The 21,802-nt window shown below is 44.8% G+C and overlaps 1 protein-coding gene across 1 annotated transcript in view; it reads right to left on the reverse strand.

The window, feature by feature from the left end:
* LOC128350595 (pancreatic lipase-related protein 2-like) overlaps positions 1-21,802 on the reverse strand; it is a 60,986-nt gene that overhangs the window by 20,617 nt on the left and 18,567 nt on the right. The window contains exons 2-6 of the mRNA XM_053308992.1: positions 20,788-20,948; positions 10,833-10,885; positions 3,123-3,232; positions 2,875-2,963; positions 1,442-1,780 (exon numbers count right to left, since the gene is read on the reverse strand). Of these exons, the coding sequence (XP_053164967.1) occupies positions 1,442-1,546 (105 nt within the window). The 5' untranslated portion in view covers positions 1,547-1,780; positions 2,875-2,963; positions 3,123-3,232; positions 10,833-10,885; positions 20,788-20,948. The remainder of the gene's footprint in view (positions 1-1,441; positions 1,781-2,874; positions 2,964-3,122; positions 3,233-10,832; positions 10,886-20,787; positions 20,949-21,802) is intronic.

Genomic DNA, 21,802 nt, shown 5'->3' on the forward strand with positions numbered 1-21,802 from the left:
CAGCAGGAAGTGTGTTCACCAGCTTTGGGGCAACTACAGGGTGGCACCCTGAGATGAACCTTCCCTGATTATCTTAATAGGAGGCAGGGTTCATAACGAAGAAGGCGGCGTTCACTTAAATACATGTTGCCACCTAATTGCGTAGGGTGTGTGTGTTTGTTTTGGAATAACAGCAATTCACTGATGATGGGGAGGGAAGAGAGATGTTTGCACTAACATTTCTCTCCCAAACATTTAGAACAAGTCGGTGGATGTATTGTCCAAACTGGCCAAAGAACAAAATATAATGGCCTCCATAATGAGGAAAATTATTCAAATTAGGCCATTCTATCTTGTATCAGTTTTGCTACACAAAAAGGTTAAATGAGGGCATGGCAGAGAGATGGAGGCAGCAGAAGTTGGGCCAGTAGTAGGCCTTCTGAGGTGTTACATAGCTGTGTACTACTTTCCTTGCTTGGAAAGAAAAGGTACTACTTTCTCTACTACTTTCCTTGGATGGTGCTTCAGCTGCAGCAGTGCTAAGCTGTGCTGATGCTTCTTCAACTGAAGTGGCAATATGTGTTTAGCTTCCCAGCCAATAAAGTTTGTACAAATCTGAAAGATGGATGACTACTAAAGGTGGCTGAAATAATCCACTCAACTGATTGCCTGTGAATTAGAGTCTGTTATTAAATTTTAGTAATTACTATGCTACTGTTTTAGTTTGATTTACATGTTTCCACCATAGCAATATAAAGTGAGATGTGATCTAGTGTTTCAACCACAGTAAATATAAACCTGAGACGGTACTAAAGTGTTATGGAGTTGATCCAGATAGTAATATCACAAAATAATTCTGATTTTTAGCTGTAGGTAATTGTTCAATTCTAAAACATCATTATGGCTATTGTCAACCATTCCCTTGGTACTACGATTACTTCTACTACAACAAATATTTATATACCTCTTTTCAACAAAAGTTCTCAAGGTGGTTTACACAGAAAAACAAACATAAGGCAGAAACCAGCAACATCTACTGGAGGCACTATTGTTCCCCCATTGAATATAATAAAATCACCACTTTAAAAGATGCCTCTGGGAGGCAGGTTGTTGGTTAATACTTTAGGATGGCTGACGTTTCAAAAATGAAGGCTAATGGTTAGAGGATGGTTTCCTAACAGCTGGGGATGTCTCTGTGTTTTGAATGTGATATCATCAGGACTTGAAGAAGGTGACACCCCTCCAGCCCAGAGGAAGGTAGGTAGGTGTGTGTGTTTGGGGGGGAGAAGCAGAGGGAGAGAGTGGACAGTCTAACTGGAGTTTCCCGAAATTGGAGTTGCAGTCTTGGGGGCTTCCCAGATTGCTCTTTGTGGATTTGCCTTGTAGAAGTGCCTGTCTGCTTTAACTTGTGCTCTGCTTTCTCTATGTACAAAGCTCTCTCTTTCAAAGGAAACTGACTGACCTTGGTAATGCTGCCCAGGCATTCCTCAGTTATTACCCTTCCCTTCTTATTCCACCACGGACATTCTCGGTGAGGACAAGCAGTAGTCCTGGTCCAGTGAATCATCAGGGCCTCAGAAGGCTTGCAGAACTACGGCTACACCTGCGATCTCTGCAGCTTTTGAGACGTCTGACAGCTCAAATCAGCTATAAGGCAGGATGTAAATGGGGAAATCCCCTTCCTCTGCTCCAGATTCAGGCATGTTAGGTGAGCGAAGGATTGAAGAGGGCATCCAGTCTTGATGCAGCCACATATAACCTCCTGCACTAGCAGCAGGCTGGGCGCTTTCCAGACTAGCTGCTGGAACAACAGCAAAATGCCTCAGTTCAAGTCACATTGATAACGTAAACAACAGGGGGGAAAGTCTCGCAGCAACTAACAACCCGAAAAAACAGCAACTTACTTACGCCATGTATACGACGTCCTAGCTCTACACTGCAGTGATTAAATTCGAGACAAGGCATTGGCAATGTGAACGGCACCCTGCTGTCCACGTAGGGACTGCGGTGTCACAACGCAGGAAGTGTGAAAGCACACTTCCAAGATCCAACGTGACCCCATTGCAGGGTCTAATCTGGAAAGCGCCCTGGTGCTTTAAGAGGCTCTACTAAGAAGTCTTTCACAAGGCAAAGCTGCTTTTGGGAGGACACTGAGACTTCATCCTCCCCAGATAGTTGTGTGAGGTACAAAGCTAGTTGCAGAATGTGAAAGGATATAGGATATAGATTCCATGTGGAGGGATTTCTTTCCTTTTTTTCTTCTTCTTTTTTTGGCATGTATCGCAACTTGTTTCCATTCCATGTATAAATGAATAACTGCTAATAGTTAAGAACAGAACGACTTGCCCATATGGGGATCATAACTGAATCAGTGCTCCTGTCCTACTTCCCTCCCTTCATCCAAACAGCCGTGGACCTTTAGCTTTTGTTTTGTTTAAACCTTATATAATGGGCTTTTTCCAGGGCTCAGAGTGCTACACAGTAAATCAATAATTAAAAACAGCATGGCTGAACAACAAAATAAATATTAAGAATAACATATTAAACCCCAGTTAAAATCATCAATAGTTGTACATCCAGCTAGCAAGAATAAAAGCCAATCTCCCTATGAGTAAATCAAGCTGCTTGTCAACAACATCATATAAATTGCCTATATTGTAAAGAAAACTTAAGTTCTAGAAAACCATGGCAGAGGTGCTTGCCATAATAATAGAGCATTGCTGCAGTTAATTAATTATGGTTACAACCTGTCTAACGAACAGTGCTCAAATGATGTAGACAAATCAACTTTCTTTATATTTCTACATAAGGCCTTTAGAGAACAAACCGATAATGTGAAGACTGTGTATTGCTGATCGCCATCATTTTCTCGCTATGCACCGTGGTTGGCCTTACCTGTGGTTATTTGTTTTCCTCTGCTCTCTGTCGTGAGTGCAAGGTTGCACTGCTCCTGCCAAAGCAATCTAACTGTAGAACTGTGCTGTCTTTAAGAAGATACATATAACAAGTCCAGATCAGTTTTCATGGGACTACACCCAGATATTATCACAACAAAGATGAACATAATTACTAGCATTGTGGTATTAAAAATACAGATATATGTTTTAGGATATAATTTTCCCTCTTAATTGTAATCAACTCACATGAATCTGAACTCCTCCTCAGAAGATTAAAGGTATTTATTCAGTGGGGCATTGGCCAAGATTCTGATATTTCTGGCAGGAGATCTTCAGGAGCTCTGCAGGATGAGGGCCTAGATGCAGAGTATTAGGATGCTCCATAAATTGTTGTGTTCTATTGTGCAAATGTTTTAAACTAATAGATCTGTAGTATTCTTAATACTGAAATTTAATATTTGTGCAAAGTGTTTAATATATTTGTGATATTTTAAAGACACCGTAAATCACTTTGGGATTTATTTATTTTTTAACGAAAGACATTATACAAATCTGACAAATAAATAAATGATCCCCAAGGCTGACTCACCTTCCTCTGAGAGAGATTCTGAGCCTCCACCCTCAAGCCAGACCCTGATTCGGATGCAGCCAAAGAAGCAGGATGCGAGGGCACCCTTCTCCAGGACTCATGGGGTTCTGTATCTCCAGAGCCTCCTATTCAACCTGAGGATGTCCCCTTGCCCTCTTCTTCCTCTTCTGCTTTGGTGAAGGAAGCTGAAGCTGCTACATAACCTCAGCTACACCGAATGCAAGGGGAGGCTAGACCTGGATGGGGGAGGCTAGACCTGGCCCAACATGGGCCAGGTTGGAGGGTGTTTGGGATACTCTGATTCCAACACAGAGACTTGTGTTTTGGGCAGTATACCAATATGTTAAACAAAATAAATAAATAAACCTAGGGAAACCCAGTTTGGTTCTATACCCCTGTTGGGGTGTGTGTGTGTGTCTGTGGTCGCCAGGAGTCGACACTGACTCAACGGCATAATTGTTCCTTTATTTCCCAGCACACACAGCCCCACAATTTCCAAAATATGGGGGGTGGGTGCATTTTACAGGGGTGTGTATCAATGCGCCTGTTATGAAAGGGGGTTGTGTTATTTAATACTGTCTTTTTCCAATTCTAAAATGGCCACATGCATAATACGCACTTAGATGGACATGAGACAGCTTCCTATGTTTCTATTATTTCTGTACAGGGAATAAGCATATAGTGGTAGAAAATAGACAGTAGCTAATATGAACAACTTTATTTACAAACCTACTGATCTGCAGAGGAACAGGGGGAAGGTGGTGTCTGCACTCAGAGCTGACAGAGAGGCAGGATGGGGGGTTCATTGTCGGAAGTCTCTCCTGGGTTCCCATTAGGAATGTGCGCAAAATGTTACTTGGATGCCAAATCGCAGCACATCCCTTAAACACAGATGGATTACACATCCCTTTTAACATGGAGGAGGTCCATATCTGCTTTTCTGCTGCTCACCAACACTTCCTTAATCATGGTGCGCGCCCCCAGCTATCACCAGTGTGTACCAGTGGCGCTCTCCAGCTTCCCCTGCACGACACCGGCATGTATGTGGCCTCTGCTCATGTGCAGCAGCCATTTGCACGAGGAAATGGATGTTGCGTGTGCATGGAGGCCATGTGCATGCCGGTGTCACACAGGGGCAGCTGGGGGAGAGTGTAGCCAGTGCACAATGATAGCTGGGGGAGGGGATACCACAGTTAAAGAAGTGGCAGTGGGCAGAGGAGCAGCAGGTATGGACCTGCTCTCCTCCATTTTAAAGGGGATGGGTAATCTCTCCATGTTAAAGGGATGTGCTGTGATTCAGCATCCGAACTGCATTTCGTGTATATCCCTAGTCCCCATCACCATTATCTTCAGCAAAACCTTCAAATTCCATATCTGAATCCATGGATTCAATATCGCCCAAAAACTGTCATCTTTGGAGTCTCCCATCCCATTTGTTAGGCAACATTTCCTGAAACCTCATCGTATAATGGCAGGATTGATTGCCTCCAATGCGGATCAATTGATCCCCTGGACAGTAAAAGAAAGGTCTGGCTTCTTCCGACAGCTGATGGGGTGGATGCCTTTACCCCAGAGTACATCCACTCCATCCATTACTTCTGCAGTAGCTGCTTGAAGGGCCAATTGCAGCTCACATCCGTAACCTGCAACTGGCTTGACATACCCACTGAGATGATTACAGGGTCAGTCCTTGGTTTTAGGAAAGGATTGATTTGATGGATGATGTTCTGTGGCACCTGAATGTGTCCAGTACATGCATTCAGTGTCCTGTTGGATGTGTGTTTACAACCATACGGATCTAAGCCAGGACGCGGTTAAAGCTGATCCATCCATCCCCGTTTGTATGCACATACTGTCACCCCATGGGGCCACCTCACATTCCTTGGCAATGTCTTTCTTCCAAACCCAATCTATGGAGGCAACTTTTTACCATAGCTGTGTTCTAGACAATATATTATTCTAAAAACAAACCTACAGTAGCACACGAACTTACGAAGCACATGGGGAAGAGTTCTGCAAGTAATCCTCCAGAACCTTTTAAACCAGACTGAAGCCACTTCTAAATATATGAAATTTATTATGCAGTAAGTGTTGCACAGAGAATAAAGACTTGGGGGAAAGTAGGGGGAAATGGATGTAAAGAAAGGCACATAGGAATTCAAAAGAAGATACCAAAACTAGCACTGAGTTTTATCTTAGTCTAGCAGTAGGCAGGTCTTTGACTGAGAGAGCAGTAATCTTTACAGCTTCTCCTATGGGACACTAGTAGCTAGCAGCAGGTGATGATGCCTGGTTACTTGGGGGTGGTGGTGGTGTAAACTTCATGGGGCCAGCAGGGCTCAAGCCCCCTCTGGGCTACCAGGTGGGGGAGATGGGGCTCAAGCCCCCTCTGGATTTCCTGGGGGAGGCAATGCCCTCCCCCCCCGGCTGCCAGGTAGCATCAGCAAGCTCACAGGCTCAACTTCATCAGTCAGTTGAATAACATGGTCAGCCTTGTGTTGTCTCTGTAGCAACTCAGCAAGTTCTAAGGAGGCACGGCTGCCTCTCAGAGCCTTCCCTCTATGATAAGAAGTAGCATAACAAGGAGAAAAGCTAGTGGTAACTGGCTTGACCAATTTGGAAATGAGCAAGCTAATGTCTTTCCGTGATCAGTGAACACCCACACTGGGATGCAAATTGCCCACCCCATGGAAGGTGGGAGGGATTGCAGAACTGTGGATTAATTGAGATTGGCCTACACATTGTCCTTCCCTGGTCTACAGTAAAGAAAGGCACTTACAGTACAGGAGAGCATGAGGTAAATAATTATTGTATCTTCTACACACACACACACACACACACACACACACACACACACACACACACACACACCAGGCTCTGGATTGGCCTGCAGACCTTGGAAATCAAATTCTGATTCCCAGCCAGCAGCTCCCCTGTGTTGTGTTGGGTATTTGGGGGTGGGGGTGGGAGGTGATTCCATCCTGGGTACTGGATGCTTTTGTGGGGTTGTGGTGGGGAGAGAGAGTGGGAGATTTTCATTTGCAATTGCTTTCTAACTGCAAAGAGGTGAGAGAAACTGAGAAACCTTATGTTTGTGTGACTGGAAAAAGGTTCTATGTAGGGTCCAGTGTCCATCCAGTCCAGCATCCTGTTTCACACAGTGGCCCACCAGATTCCTCTGAGAAGCCTACAGGCGAGAGCTGAGGGCATACCCTCTCTCTTGCTGTTGCTCCCCTGCAACTGGTATTTTGAGGCATCTTGCCTCTGAGGTGCCTGGAGCTGGCTGTACACAACCTTGTAGGAATAAGAGAAATGCTTCTATCTGTCATGCTAGATTGCTGAAAATGCTTTGCTATGCTTTTTGCGTGTTCATTTTATGGAAAGTGTTTGGGGACCATGTTTTGTACTTTGTTGTGCTATTCCTATTATGCACCATAAGCTATATAGGTTACATGATGAGTTAAGAGTCTAGTACAGAGGTTCTCAACGTTGGGTCCCCAGATGTTTTTGGACTTCAGCTACCATAATCCCCAGCCCCAGTGGCCTTTGGTTGGGGATTATGGGAGTTGAAGTCCAATAATATCTTGGGACCCAACGTTGAGAATCCCTGGTCTAGTATTCCCCCAAACTCTCTGGTGATGTTTAAACCACCCTGACCTTTTGGATGTTGTCCCATGTTGTATTTGGGGACCATGTCTGTTCTGATCCTGTGTATGTTTTGTACTTTGTACATCAGCATTTCCTGGCAGAGCCCCTACCAGTTTCAGCTCAATCCTAGCAGATACGGGTTTCTCAGAAGCCTTTTGAATGTAAATAAGAGTGTATCAACATGTGAAGGCTTCAACAATTTTACCAAATGTTGCATCTTCAACAATTTAGGTCTTCTCACAATTGAGTTATTTTTCTAATTGGGATTTTGTAAAGCCACTCCTAATTGCAAAAGTAAATGCTGAAAATCCTCTCTAGATGCATGTTTATACTGCCACCTTGTGTGTCATATGCTACAATGCAGCTTTTATTGTCTGGTAAATTCAACATTCAAAACATTGGCAAATTACATATATATGTTAGAAGCTAAGGAGGAACACTTTCATCCTGATTAGTCACGTGAGCACTTTTCCTATTAGTGAATACAAAATAATTTTTATTGTAATTCTTTTTTTTAAAGTGCAGAACATTAACAAGTGCAGCTGATCAAGTCTGACTGTAAATCTATCACCAAGTATGCTGATGACACCCAAATCTATTTCTCCATGTCAGCATCATCAGGAGAGGGCATAACCTCCCTAAATGCCTGTCTGGAGTCGGTAATGGGATGGATGAGGGATAACAAACTGAGACTGAATCCAGATAAGACGGAGGTACTCATTGTGTGGGGTTGAAACTTGGGAGACAATTTTGATCTGCCTGTTCTGGATGGGGTCACACTTTCCCAGAAGGAACAGGTATGCACTCTGGGGGTGCTTCTGGATCCAAGTCTCTCCCTGGTGTCCCAGGTTGAGGCAGTGGCCAGAGGTACCTTCTATCAGCTTTGGCTGATATGCCAGCTGCGTCCATTTCTTGAGATAGGTGACCTCAAAATAGTGGTACATCTGCTGGTAACCTCCAGACTGGATTATTGTAATGTGCTCTATGTGGGGCTGCCCTTGTACGTAGTCCGGAAACTACAGTTGGCTCAGAATGCGGCAGCCAGGCTGGTCTCTGGGACATCTAGGAGAGACCATATTACTCCTATATTGAAGGTGTTACACTGGCTGCTGATATGTTTCCGGGCAAAATACAAGGTGTTAGTTACAACCTATAAAGCCCTAAACAGCTTGGGCCCTGGGTATTTAAGAGAATGTCTTTTTCGTTATGAACCCCACCGCCCATTGAGATCATCAGGAGAGGTCCATCTGCATTTGCCACCGGCCTGTCAGGGACGGGCCTTCTCTATTGCTGCCCCAAGGCTTTGAAATATGCTCCCCAGTGAAATAAGAGCCTCCCTATCTCTGACAATTTTAAAAAAGTCCTTAAAGACGCATCTGTTCACCCAGGCTCACCCAGGAGGAGAGCTGGTCTTGTGGGAGGAGAGCTGGTCTTGTGGTAGCAAGCATGACTTGTCCCCATAGCTAAGCAGGGTCTGCCATGGTTGCATCTGAATGGGAGACTTGATGTGTGAGCACTGCAAGATATTCCCTTCAGGGGATGAATTCGCTCTGGGAAGAGCAGAAGGTTTCAAGTTCCCTCCCTGGCTTCTCCAAGATAGGGCTGAGAGAGATTTCTGCCTGCAGCCTTGGAGAAGTCGCTGCCAGTCTGTGAAGACAATACTGAGCTAGATAGACCAATGGTCTGACTCAATATATGGTAGTTTCCTATGTTCCTAATGTTGTTTTAGAATATTGTTTTAAAAATTTTAAATTGTGTGTTAAATTTCTTGTTTTTGTTTATAACTAATGTTTTAATGTTTTTTTAAAAATCTTGTTGTAAACTGCCCAGAGATGTAAGTTTTGGGCAGTATAAAAATATGTAAAATAAATAAAATAAACTAGCCTTGGAAGGCCATGTAAGGAGCTCCCTTGCCTGTATTTCAGAACACATGATTATTCTCCAGAAGCACACACATATATATGTATATTAGATCATAAGATTAGGTTGTGCTGGATTTAGTATGTTAAAGTCATTCAATGGTGTTAAAAATTTAAAGAGGCTGTTTTCATGAGAATCCAAACCTGGGCTTGCTGGTTGTGAGAACTGCTGGGATCTGCAAGGATCCCGGCAGTGCTGCAGTGCTAAACACAGTGCCGCAGCCTGGCAGCTAGCCAAGGTTAAGGGCACAAACCTTAACCCGGCTCCCAGGATCATGTGTCAGCATGAGCTGCTTGCAGCTCACACTGACACAGAGATGGGTGCCTAGAGGGCCCATCCCCTGGGGGAATTTCCCAGTGCATTGCGCTAGGCATCTGGTGCACTGTGGGATTCACAGAGGCCAGGACAATGAGTCCTGACCTCTGTTTACCAGCACTGCTCCCATAGGCACTGGTCATGTGGACGCATGGCTTGTGCATTGCAGGGGCTGTGAAAAATTGACTAGGCTAAGGTAGCTTGAACCTTGCCTCCACCTGTCTATCCCATTCCCATGAGTGTGGTTGTGTGAACAGCCCCAAAATCTTGTATATCACACTGGTTCATATCACAGAGACATGGTTGGGGGAGGCTGGTGGCCCAGTATGGTCCCACCTTCTCCCTCCAGGGTACTCTGTTGAGGAGCAGGCGAGAAGATGTGGGCAGGGAGGTGAGTAATATCTCCCTTACCAAGATCCGTGTCTAAGTGTCTGGCCGTATTGAAAGTGCATACTTAAGTTTGGAGACAAGGAACAGACTGGGACTTTTGTTGATGTAGAACTGCTCCAGAGCACTTGATAGGTATGTGCAAACCTGCTCAAGGTTGAGCCGGCTTGCACTTGAACTGGCCCAGCTCGAGGGCTTGCCCTCAAGCCAGACTGGGCCTGGTTCAGTTCCAAGTCGAGCCGAACCCGCCGGTCTTGTCGGGGGCCATTAAGGTCTGGGGATCATTAAGAGTTGTTTGGGGGCCTTTGGGGGCCATTTCTGGACTGTTACAACCTCTCTGTTGTGGCAGCGGCCATGACCCAGGTCACGCAGATGGCCGTTGGGCATGCATGGCGGCCTTCAGAATGTCCGCCGCCACCACAGAGAGGCCCATAACAGGCTAAAAACAGCTCGTAATAGGCCAGAAATGACTGGGGGGGCCCGGTGTGGGGAGGGGGGACATCAGGGATCCACCCCCACCCCCTGGAGCCCAGCAATGGTGGTAAGTCTGCCATTAAAAAACAAGTATTTCTTTTCCTCCCCAAGCCGGGCCCGAACTGATTCGGACTAGAGCTGGACCAGGCCCAGCTCTAGTGTTCCCAGAAATGGACCGGACCTAGTTTGGTTCGAGTCCAGTTCCACCAAACTGAACTGGGTTTTCCGGTTTTGTGCACACCCCTAGTGCTTGGCTAGGACACTCCAACTATACTTTTGGCTTAGCTTGGCTGAGCCATTAGCTTGGCTGGAGGGATCAGTCCCATTACAGTATCAATTTGAGCATGTTTTGCATTTTGGAAATGAAGAGGAGACAGAAATACAGTTTAAAGATCTATTTGGGATAAAAATGGGGTACAGAAAGGTTTAAATCTTAACCGATAGTCTCGACCAGAATCCCCCTGAAGGCAATTTAGCTTAGTGTCCTAATTATAAGTTGATCGACTTGGCTAAGGTGCTTGGACCAGAGCCTGCTTTAAGGCTTGCTGTAGAAAGCATTTAGAGGCGGGGTAGAGAGAGAAGAAGGGGGCAAGGAGACTCAAAGAGGCAGGAGATTAGCTTACCTGTCCGTCTGTTGCTGCGTTCGGTGCACGTACAGGCTGATGCCCTGGCAGGTCTTCTCACAGGAAAAAAGCAGAAAGGGAGAAAGAAGAAAGGGTGAGGGGTAAAAGGCTACCACTTGCACCCTTGAGAAACAGCAGGGTAAAGGTCCGTATAGATTCTGATTCCAAGGCCATGTGGTTTGGCCATGAGTACTCACTCCAAAACATGCCCGGAGGCAATTCCCAAGTCATTCACCCTCCCTGGAGGGGCAGAAACTACTTAGAACAATGAAGTCCTTCGTTCTGAACTGATCAGTCTTGGCTGTGACTGCCTAACAAAAGGCAGGAGTAGCTTGTGGAAGTGTATGTGGAAATCTGAATAGCTAGTCTTAAGGCTTATTTTTGAGATGGAGATGATGCTCCAGATACAAAAATATTGTAAATTTGATGGGCTGCCTCTGCGCTGGTCATTGACAGCCAATTAGTCTATTGATGATGGCTTGGAATTGGGAAATGCTTGCTCTTCTCAGGGTTGTTGTAGAGAGTGCTGGTCATGATATCTCTCTTGTGAAAAGGGAGTATTCTTCCCTTGAGGTGTACCTTTGGATCAAGTCTACTTGCTGGCTTTTTGCCCTCGAGATCACAAGAGAGAGGCTGGGCATGCCCTCCTGCAGTCTTAGCTATTGTGCTAAGGGGGGTGCCCTGCAGGGGGATGCCCCCTGCAGTCTTACCTTGGGGTGCCCTGCCTCATGCTTTGCTCATGCCAAGCAACCAGCTGTGAATGCCTTTTTAGCTTAGGCTGTGAATGCCTTTTTAGCTTAGGCAGGGTGAAAATCTCACTGTGCACTGCTTATGAGCCCATGAAGCAATGTTGTTGTGATATCAGATGGAGGGGTGCTTTTGGAGTCACCCTGAAACAGAGCTGTTTTGGCAACACCCTGCTGCCCAAAAGAGTCCCTAACTGAGCTGACAGACTTGGTCTTGGCATTGGCATTGGACTCTCCCGGGCTTATATTGGTGGGGGACTTCAATGTTCACTTCAAACCAATTTGTCCAGGATGCTCAGGACTTCATAGCAGCCATGACAATTATGGGCCTATCCCAAGTGATCTTGGGACTGACACATGTTGCTGGTCACATACTTGATCTGGTCCTCTATTCTGATCAGGATGGTATTCCGTGCATGGGGACTCCTGGGATTTCCCCACTGTTGTGGACGGACCGCCATCTGGTTAAAGTTGGACTCACAGTCACATCCGACCTCTGCAGGGGTGAGTGGCCTATTAAGATGGTCAACCCTAGAACATTATTGGATCCAACAGGATTCCAAGAAGGCTTGGAAGGATTTGTAGTTAGCTCTGGTGGTGATTCTGTTGATGCCCTGGTGGAGAACTGGAACAGAAAACTCACTAAGTTAGTAGCCATGATTGCTCCTATGCATCATCTCTGGCCCGCTTCAAAATTGGCCCTTTGGTATAAAGAAGCTGAAGCAACAAGGTAGACAACTGAAGCGCAAGTAGAGAAAGACTTGACTCAAATCTTACAGATAACAACATGGAGCACATTTTAAGACCTATGTTCAGGCAATATTTGCAGCAAAGAAGCAATTCTTTGCTGCCCAAATTGCATCCACAAGTTCACATCCAGTGGAGTTGTTTTGGATTCCTCCCTTGAATAAGAATTTGGAACCATCAGTTACACATTGTGACATTTTAAATGAGTTTTTTTGTGGATAAAATCTGCCGTATTCAGGCTGACTTAGACTCAAACACTACAATTATTGCAGAGTCAAATGCGGGAGTGTCCAGAAGTTCTCTTAAGTGGTTATGCTGGATCAGTTTCGGTTTGTGAATCCTGATGATGTGGATAGGCTGCTTGGTGCAGTGTGGCCTACCAACAGTTCTCTTGACCTTTTTCTAACATGGCTTATACTATCTAGCAGGGGCTTAATGAACTCTTTGGATCTCTTTGTGATGAATGGGGCAGCGAAAGATTCTAGAGTGGGGGAGTTCACTTGGTGGGCAGGGGTGAAGGCAAGTGTTATAGTCCCCCCCCCCACACATATAATCTACTGAATCTGTTGTACCAATTTAAGATAGACAATCAAACAGATAGTGACCATCTTCCATTGGTCCTTTCCCTGAAACCCTTTGCAGAGGGATTACATCTTGAGCTCAGATTGTCCTTGAATCTCAGATTGTCCTCAGAGACAGTGACAGGTTTACTAGAGTGAAATGATCTACCTGGCTAGATGAACAATTTAGGGAGTTGTTGTTCTCAGATAATTACAACGTTGGGCTACCTTGCTAAATGAGTGATGGGGTATTTGACCAATTTCAGACCCTTATTAGGTTGATTCAACAGCCCTTTGTCCAATGTGCTATGAATAGACCCAGTGGATGTAGATATAGTACCAATGGGTGGTTTGATCAAGATTACTTTAATGCAAAGAAAGTTGCATTAGTTACCTAGTTGCCAATTTAAAACTTTACAGGGCTAAAGAGGGTCTAATTATGGAACAATGCATACTTCATAAGAAAAAAAAAAGTATGAATAACAGAAAAAGAGATAGCTGCACTTAGGGAAACCTGTGAATTAATTAATTAATTAATTAATTAATTAATTATCAAGTTTGTACACCGCCCCAAACTTTCATCTCTGGGCAGTTAACAATAGCATAAAACAAGTTAAAAACATATACAAAAAAGTTAAAACAAATTAACAATTTAAAAATCAACCAGAAATTAAAAGCTAGAAATTTTAGAAAGGTGAGAAAGCTTGGACGAAAAGATGGGTTTTCAGGTATTTTTTGAAAATTGCCAGAGATAGGGAGGATCGTATCTCAGCAGGGAGCACATTCCACAATCTCGGGGCAGCAACCGAGAACGCCCATCTCTGTGTAGCCACCAAACGAGTTGGCAGTACCTCCTCAGATGACCTCAATGGGTGGTGGGGCTCGTAATGAAGAAGACGCTCTCTTAAATACCCAGGGCCTATGCTGTTTAGGGCTTTATAAGTTATAACTAGCACTTTGTATTTTGTCCGGAAACCTATTGGCAGCCAGTGTAGCTCCATCAGTGAAGGAGTAACGTGGTCTCTCCGAGATGACCAAGAGAACAACCTGGCTGCCGCATTCTGAACCAACTGAAATTTCCGGACTACGTACAAAGGCAGTCCCACGTAGAGAGCATTACAGAAGTCAAGTATGGAGGTTACCAACAGATGTACCACTATTTTGACATCATTGATCTCGAGAAATGGACACAGCTTGCATATCAGCCAGAGCGCATAGAAAGCAACCCTGGCCACCACCTTAACCTGAGAAACCAGGGAGAGGTGTGAATCCAGAAGTACTTCCAGACTGCGAACTTGTTCCTTTTGGGGAAGTGTGACCAAATCGAGAACAGGCAGATCAAAATCATCTCTGGAGTTCTGACCCCACACAATAAGTACCTCCATCTTATCTGGATTCAGCTTCAGTTTTTTCTCCCTCATCCAGCCCATTACTGCTTCCAGGCAGGCATTTAGGGAAGATATGCCAGCTCCTGAAGAAGTTGACATGGAGAAGTAGATTTGGGTGTCATCAGCATACTGGTAACACCCAGCTCCAAATCCCCTGATGATCTCTCTCAGCGGTTTCCTGTAGATGTTTAAAAGCATTGGAGAAATTACGGAGCCTTGAGGGACACCATACTTAAGCTCAGATTTTGAAGAGCAACAATCTCCAATCGACACCATCTGGAATCTGCTAGAGAGGTAGGAGCGGAATCACTGTAAAACAGTGCCTCCCACCCCCAACACCCTCAGACGTTCCAGAAAGATACTATGGTCGATAGTATCAAAAGCCGCCGAGAGATCCAAAAGGACCAACACAGTCACAGTTCCTCTGTCAATTCCAATTGGAGATCATCCATCAGGCTGACCAAGGCAGTCTCCACCCCATAGCCCGCCAGAAAACCAGTTTGAAATGGTTCTAGATAATCAGTTTCCTTGAAGACCGCCTGGAGCTGAGAGGCCACCACCCTCTCAATTACCTTGCCCAGCCATGGGAGTTTGGAAACAGGCCTATAATTGCTCAACTCTGTGGGATCTAATGCAGGCTTCTTTAGAAGAGGTCTAATGATTGACTCCTTAAGACAAGGAGGCATCCTGTCCTCCCTCAGAGAAGCATTTATGATTTCCACCTGGCTGTCTACAACAGCCTCCCTGCTAGATCGAACAAGCCATGTTGGACAAGGGTCAAGAGAACAAGCGGTAGGCTTCACCGCTCCAAGCAGCTTGTCCACATCCTCAGGAGTCACAAACTGAAACCAATCCAGTTGAATCACATAAGAGCAATTGTTGGGCACCTCCAGTTCAGACATCAAATTAATTGTGGAGTCTCCATCTAAGTCGGCCCAAATCTGAGAGATTTTATCTGCGAAAAACTCTTTAAACACATCACAGCGGGTAGCTGATGACTCCAAATTCTGGTTCAAGGGAGGAGGAGCGGATACTAGTCCCCTAACAACCCTGAACAACTCTGCTGGACATGAACTCACAGAGGCAATACAGGCAGAAAAGAACTGCCTCTGCCGCACGTATTGCCTGAGCATATATCTTTAGATGTGCTCTTTGTCACAGTCTGTTGGATTCAAGTCAAGTCTTCCTCCATTTGCGCTCCAGTTGCCTACCTTGCCGCTATGAGTCACCTATAGGACCAATGATACAGCGACCTTTTGGAATATTGTACCCGCTCACTCCTCTGACAGGGGCCCTGGATTGGGTTGTCATATCCCTGCGGAGGTGTGAGTAGCCCACTTTAGGGCCTTGTATGGGGCATTTACTTTGATGAAATACCTGTTACTTCATTTGGAACCTCTCCCAATCTGGCTCCCAGTTTCCATAAAGGAGGTCACTAATTTAGTGACCCAGCTTAAATTGGGTAAGTCCTGGGGATTTGATCAGATCCCGACATAACTGTTAAAACTGAATATTGAATGGTGGGCCCCTGTACTTGTTAGTCTTGCTTACTCATATTGATCAATCCGCCTGTATTCTGGGGTAATGGGGTACAGCTGTGAATGTTCCCATTTATAAGAAAGGCCAACACTCCGACCTTTCTAATTATCGACTAATTAGTTTGTTGAGCATTATTAGCAAATTATATGCTAGACATCTATATGGTAAACTTATGGATTGGCTGGAACATGATAAAACACTTAGGAAGGAACTGGTGGGGCTCAGGAATATTCAGTCAACTCTTGGTCAGGCCCTCGTACTACAACATCTGGCTGAAAAGTAGCTCTTCTTCACCTTTGTTTCAGCCTTTATTGGTTTCAAGGCAGCATTCAATTCCATCCCTAGGGAGCATTTGTGGAGTTGTAGTGACCAGCCACCCCGCCCCTAAGGAGTTAACTGGAAGTGAACCCTGTCCTGACTGACAAGCTGGAGAACTCCAAGGTTCAGCCAATCAGCACACCAGGTGGGTGGGAACTAGAGAGCCGTTGAGAAGGAGAGTTTTTCTTTGTTAGAAGGAGCATGCTGTGGGTGCAGGGATAGCACGTGCAGCCATGGAGGATAGCTGCTGGAGGATGACTGCAGCTCTTGGAAGGTAGAACTGCAGAGGAATGAATTCTCATACAGGATTTGGTGAGTTCTAGACAAAGGAAGCCAGGGCTTAGGCTTCAGGAAGTTTAGTCTAGGGAAAGTTTGTTTAGAAAGATTTTGCGTTAGACTTACTATTTCTTTGGCATGTGCTCTGTATATCCTTGAAACTGTTCTATGTTTGTTTACCTGTAACATAACTAAACTAAGAAACACTAGCCTTCGCCCATCCAGCCAGGGTGTTGCAAATATCTGTAAGCTTTTAAAGGTGCTTTTTTATTTTCCTACATACCTGTTCCTTGCAACTAGGTAACCATGGTTTTTAAAGCATGCCACCCCAACATCATTCTGGGTGCTTTTTGAAGTATTCTTGTAACCTACTGAGTATTTTTACCTGTAACTAAAAGCTGAGAGAGCCTCAGATAGAAGCAGTCTGTAGCATTTGAATAAAACAGTTTTTCTTCTTGTTCTTTTCTTTTACAAGACTCTCCGAGTGGATTTTTAACTCAGAAGAAGTGGAGGTTGGAAAAGGGTCTTACTGTGGTGCAAACACGTCCTCAGACTTTCGGCAACTACCAGTTTTCTCACCACATGTAGGCTTGCACATGGAAGATTTTTGTACTGTTCCAATAGCAAAATAAAGCGGTTTTCCCTGAGAATTCCACCCCAAGCCTAGTAAGGTTCAAGCCTGGAATAGAGGGGGGTGGGGTGGCAGCCATTTTAGAACCTACCAAGATAACAGGAAAGTTTTAGGAGTCGCCTTTGCCGGAAAGCTCAGCAGGGATGATTTGGCATTTCTTTCCCTCACGTGAGCTTACTCTGAGACAAAGGCTATAATTCGCTACAGGCGTAAACTTGCAAACTTTTCTATTGATCACTGGTTGCTTCTTCTTATCCGGATACTGCAGGAGAATATCTGGTTGAGGATGAGATGTAGTGTTCAAGGACATTTGACCAAGTCTGTACCTACACATAATGGAGTCAAGCAGGGTTGCATTTTGGCCCCACTCCTTTTCAATTTTTATATAAACTCTCTTATTGTATGTATGGACAGCCCTCTAAACTAGCCACTGTAGAACTATTTCAATACTACTTTAAGCTGACAATGCAGTTATTTTAGCTAGAAAACTCATCGGTATGAGAAGAGCAGGCTAGCCCAATATTGTGAAGAGGAACATCTAACCATAAATGCTCAAAAGTCTAAGATTATGGTCTTTAGCTTAAAAAAAAAACCCATAAGAAGCATGCTTGACAGATTAAGGTCTATGAGACTAAAGTGCTTTCGCAACTGTTGTATGGGGTCTCTATCTATAACTTTTAAAACATGGAGATAGTTCCATCCAAATTTCTTTGTGTTGTATTATCGATCTCTAGATGCATCCCCAGTGCCATTTTACAGCTGGAAGCTGGCCAAACAAGCGTGGAGTCCAGGGGCGTAACAAGGCTGGAGTGGGCCCAGAGACAAAATTTTAAAATGGGCCCCTCACTGATACACACACACACACACTTCACAATATATAGTCATGTGACTTGCCTCTGGGGGGCCCCTCGAGGTGTGGGGGGCCGCAGGCAGCCGCCTCCCCTTGCCTAATGGTAGTTACGCCCCTGGTGGAGTCTAAACCTATTAAACAAGAGTGGAGGCTAAACTTGACTTAAACTTATTTTTCGTCCTAAAGGCCTAGCTCCTCTTGTTCTAGAAGACGGCTTTCAATCTAGCTGGTGTAAATGCCTCTATGGTATGCTGGGCATGGATTTTCATCTCAGTTTTTAATGCCATTGGGACTTGATGCTGCTAAAGGACTTTCAAAGAAATGTATAGTGGACATTGAAAAGCAGAGTGATGTAGGACTAGTCTCTGAAAGAAATTTTCCTGGCAGCTTTCCAGATTATCCCAAACCAGCTCACTATCTAACAAGATTAACCATTCTGTCTCAGAGAAGGGCCTTTTCTCTTGCACGGTTTAATGCACTTCCATCTGCGGTGTTAGAGGGCAGGTATCAAAAAATCTCCTTTAACAGCTGGGTATGTTCCTGTGCTTGGGCCACTGAGTCTGTGACTCATGTTCTTTTATATTGTTCATTTTATAGAGATATTTGTATTTCTCTCATTTCTCCTCTCTTATTAAATATGCCTTATAGAACAGATGATGAATACACTTCTTTCCTTTTAGCTGATCGCTATGCACCCATAATACACTGTGAAGCTATTCTGATGATCACCAGAAAGTGGGCTAAGGGAGCCTAGCCTGCTTTCTGGTGATCGTTGGAACCACCGGGCTCGCAAGCGAGTCCTGTGGTTCCAAGGCGGCTAGCCCACCTAATTCCCCCTCCCCTTAAATGAGTTTAATGGAGCAAGCACTCGGTTAATCTCATTTTTCTGCTCATGTGCCACTGTGACACGCAATGACACACGTGTAGACCCCCAACCAGAAGGCTACAAGCAGCCTCCCGGGCTCGGGGGTCTCCCCAGAATGCCCTGCACACTCACTCAAGGCATCCTGGGACTTCCGGGGATTGAGTGCCCCCCGATCCCTGCAGCCCCCAGAGTCGGTAGTCGTGTTGGCGGCTGATCCAGCTGCCCAGGGCTCTGCAGGCAATCATCCGCTTGGAGAGCGGGCTAAGCCCTCTCTCCCTGCAAACCACCTCAAGGCGCTACACACTAATCGTGTGAAACGCCTCTGTGTGTGGCCAGGATCTGTGCAGCTGCATGTAAGGTTAGGTCTGAAATGGTTTAAGTTATACGTACTGATAGCATGAAGATTCTGCAGTTATGTATTTGTACAATGTATACTATTTTTTGGTGCTGTTTTTGTGTTGTTGGGTCAAAGACTGTAATAAAGTATTCATTCATCTGGCAGGGGGTTGTTGTAGAAGGCCTGGTAGATATTATAAATGCATCTCTGAGGGTGCCTTCCTGTCTTAAGGAGGCAATTATTAGACCTCTTCTGAAGAAGCCTGCATTGGATCCCTCAAAGTTAAGCAACTATAGGCCTGTCTCCAACTTTCCCTGGCTTGGCAAGGTAATTGAGAGGGTTGTGGCATCTCAGCTCCAAACAGTCTTGGAGGAAACTGATTATCTAGGCCCATTTCAAACTGGCTTTCGGGTGGGCTATGGGGTGGAGACTGCCTTGATTGGCCTGATGGATGATCTCCAATTAGGAACTGACAGAGGGAGTGTGACTATGTTGGTCCTTTTGGATCCCATGGCAGCTTTCCATATTATCAACCATAGTATACTTCTGGAGCATCTTAGGGGATTGGGGGTGGGAGGCATTGCTTTGCAGTGGTTCCACTCCTACCTCTCTAGCAGATTCCAGATGGTGTCCATTGGAGACTGTTGCTGATCAAAATTTGAAGTTGTATATGGTGTCTCTCAGGGCTCCATACTGTCTCCAATGCTTTTTAACATGTCTATGAAGCTGGGAGATTATCAAGGGATTTGGGGTAGGGTGTTATCAGTATGCTGATGACACCCAAATCTATTTCTCCATATCAACATCATAGACATAAACTATGATTAGGCATAACTTCCCTAAATGCCTTCCTGGAGGCAGTGATGGGCTGGATGAGGGATAACAAACTGAGACTGAATCCAGATAAGACAGAGGTACTTATTGTGTGTGGTCGGAACTCAGGAGACAATTTTGATCTGCCGGTTCTGAATGGGGTCACACTTCCCCAGAAGGAACAGGTACGCAGTCTGGGAGTACTTCTGGATCCCAAACTCCCCCTGGTGTCTCAGGTTGAGACAGTGTCCAGAGGTGTATTCTATCAGCTTTGGCTCATATGCCAGCTGCGTCCTTTTCTTGAGATAAGCTACCTCAGAACAGGAGTACATATGCTGGTAACCTCCAGACCAGACTACTGCAATGCACTACATGTGGGGCTGCTTTTGTATGTAGTCTGAAAACTGCAGTTGGTATAGAATACGGCAGCCAGGTGGGTCTCTGGGTCATCTCAAAGAGACTATATTTCTGGGCAAAATACAAGGTGCTGGTTATAATTTATAAAGCCCTGAATATCTTAAGCTCAGGGTATTTAAGAGAACTTCATTATGAGCCTCATCACCCATTGAGATCATCCGTGGAGGTTTGTCTGCAAATGCCACCAACTTGTCTGGTACACAGGGACCGGCCTTCTCTGTCTCTGCCCCAAGACTCTAGAATGTGCTCCTGCTGAAATAAGAGCCTCTCCATCTCTGACAACGCTTTAAAAGTCTCTAAGGATGCATTTATTCACCCAAGCTTTTCAGCTAGACTTGTGGTTTTAAATTGTTTTAAGGTTTTGATTTCTGTTTTAATATGTTTTATGTCGCTATAAACTGCCCAGAGACAGAAGTTTGGGGTGGTGTATAAATATAATAGTAAATTAAATAAATACATAAATATCACCTCAAGTTCCTTCAAGCAGCCTGGCAACCAGTGTTCTCTCTAATTTTTTTCATCTGTGTGCTGAATGAGTTTTGTTCATGTGGGAGCAGACAGTCCTTGGGGTACTTAGAGCTCAAACTGTTTAGGGATTTAAAGGCAATAACCAGCATCTTGAACTGGACCTGGAAACAGATGGGAATCAAGTAAAGCTTATATAGCAAAGACACAGGGGCGTAGCAAGGTTGGAGTGGGCCCAGAGACAAGATTTTAAAATGGGCCCCCCCCACCAAAGTCCAGGGCCTCCGCACACCCCAGGCCCCCAAGGATTTAAGTCTGATATTCCAAAATAAGTATGCTGCCTGCAAATACATTTCACTGAATACACACACACACACATCACAATATATAGTGATATACATTGAGTACTATACATTTGTATTACTTTTAATGCCTAGAACACACTAGAAAGATGAATTATTAAAATGGGCCCCTTGCTACAGATTAGCAAAGGAGACTTTCAACCATGCAGGGTGAACCTATGTTTGTTTTCCCAGAATTCTGAATAAATTCAGTCAAGTTTGATTGCAGGAGGTTTTTCACAGGAGGCTTTTAAAGCCCTTTAAGACACATCTCCTCTGGAATGGAGGTGCTGCATTCACATGTTGGCCAGATTGACCCTGAAGTCCCTGCAAGTTATTGGGGAGCAGTTCACACACAAGAAAAATAAAATAAAAGCACCACACATGCTTCACAGTTCTCACTCAGATCTTCTGGGTTGCAAAACAACTTGAACATAAGTGCATTTATAAATGAATGAATGAATAAATAAAATTAATAAAATACTGTTCCAGAAGTTTTTGCAATTTTCTGCCATGAAACAAGCCACTTATAGGACTTTTTAGATAGTTTTTTTTAAGTCAGCAAATTTTCCAAGCTGTTTCAAAATAAATATTCAGAGACTTCTCGCCCCCCCCCATATCCAAGCCCTATGGCAAGCAGATCCCTATATATGGGGGGGGGGGCGGGAAAGGTAACC

The sequence above is a fragment of the Hemicordylus capensis genome, chromosome 3 (genome assembly GCF_027244095.1).
Source record: "Hemicordylus capensis ecotype Gifberg chromosome 3, rHemCap1.1.pri, whole genome shotgun sequence".
NCBI lineage: Eukaryota > Metazoa > Chordata > Lepidosauria > Squamata > Cordylidae > Hemicordylus > Hemicordylus capensis.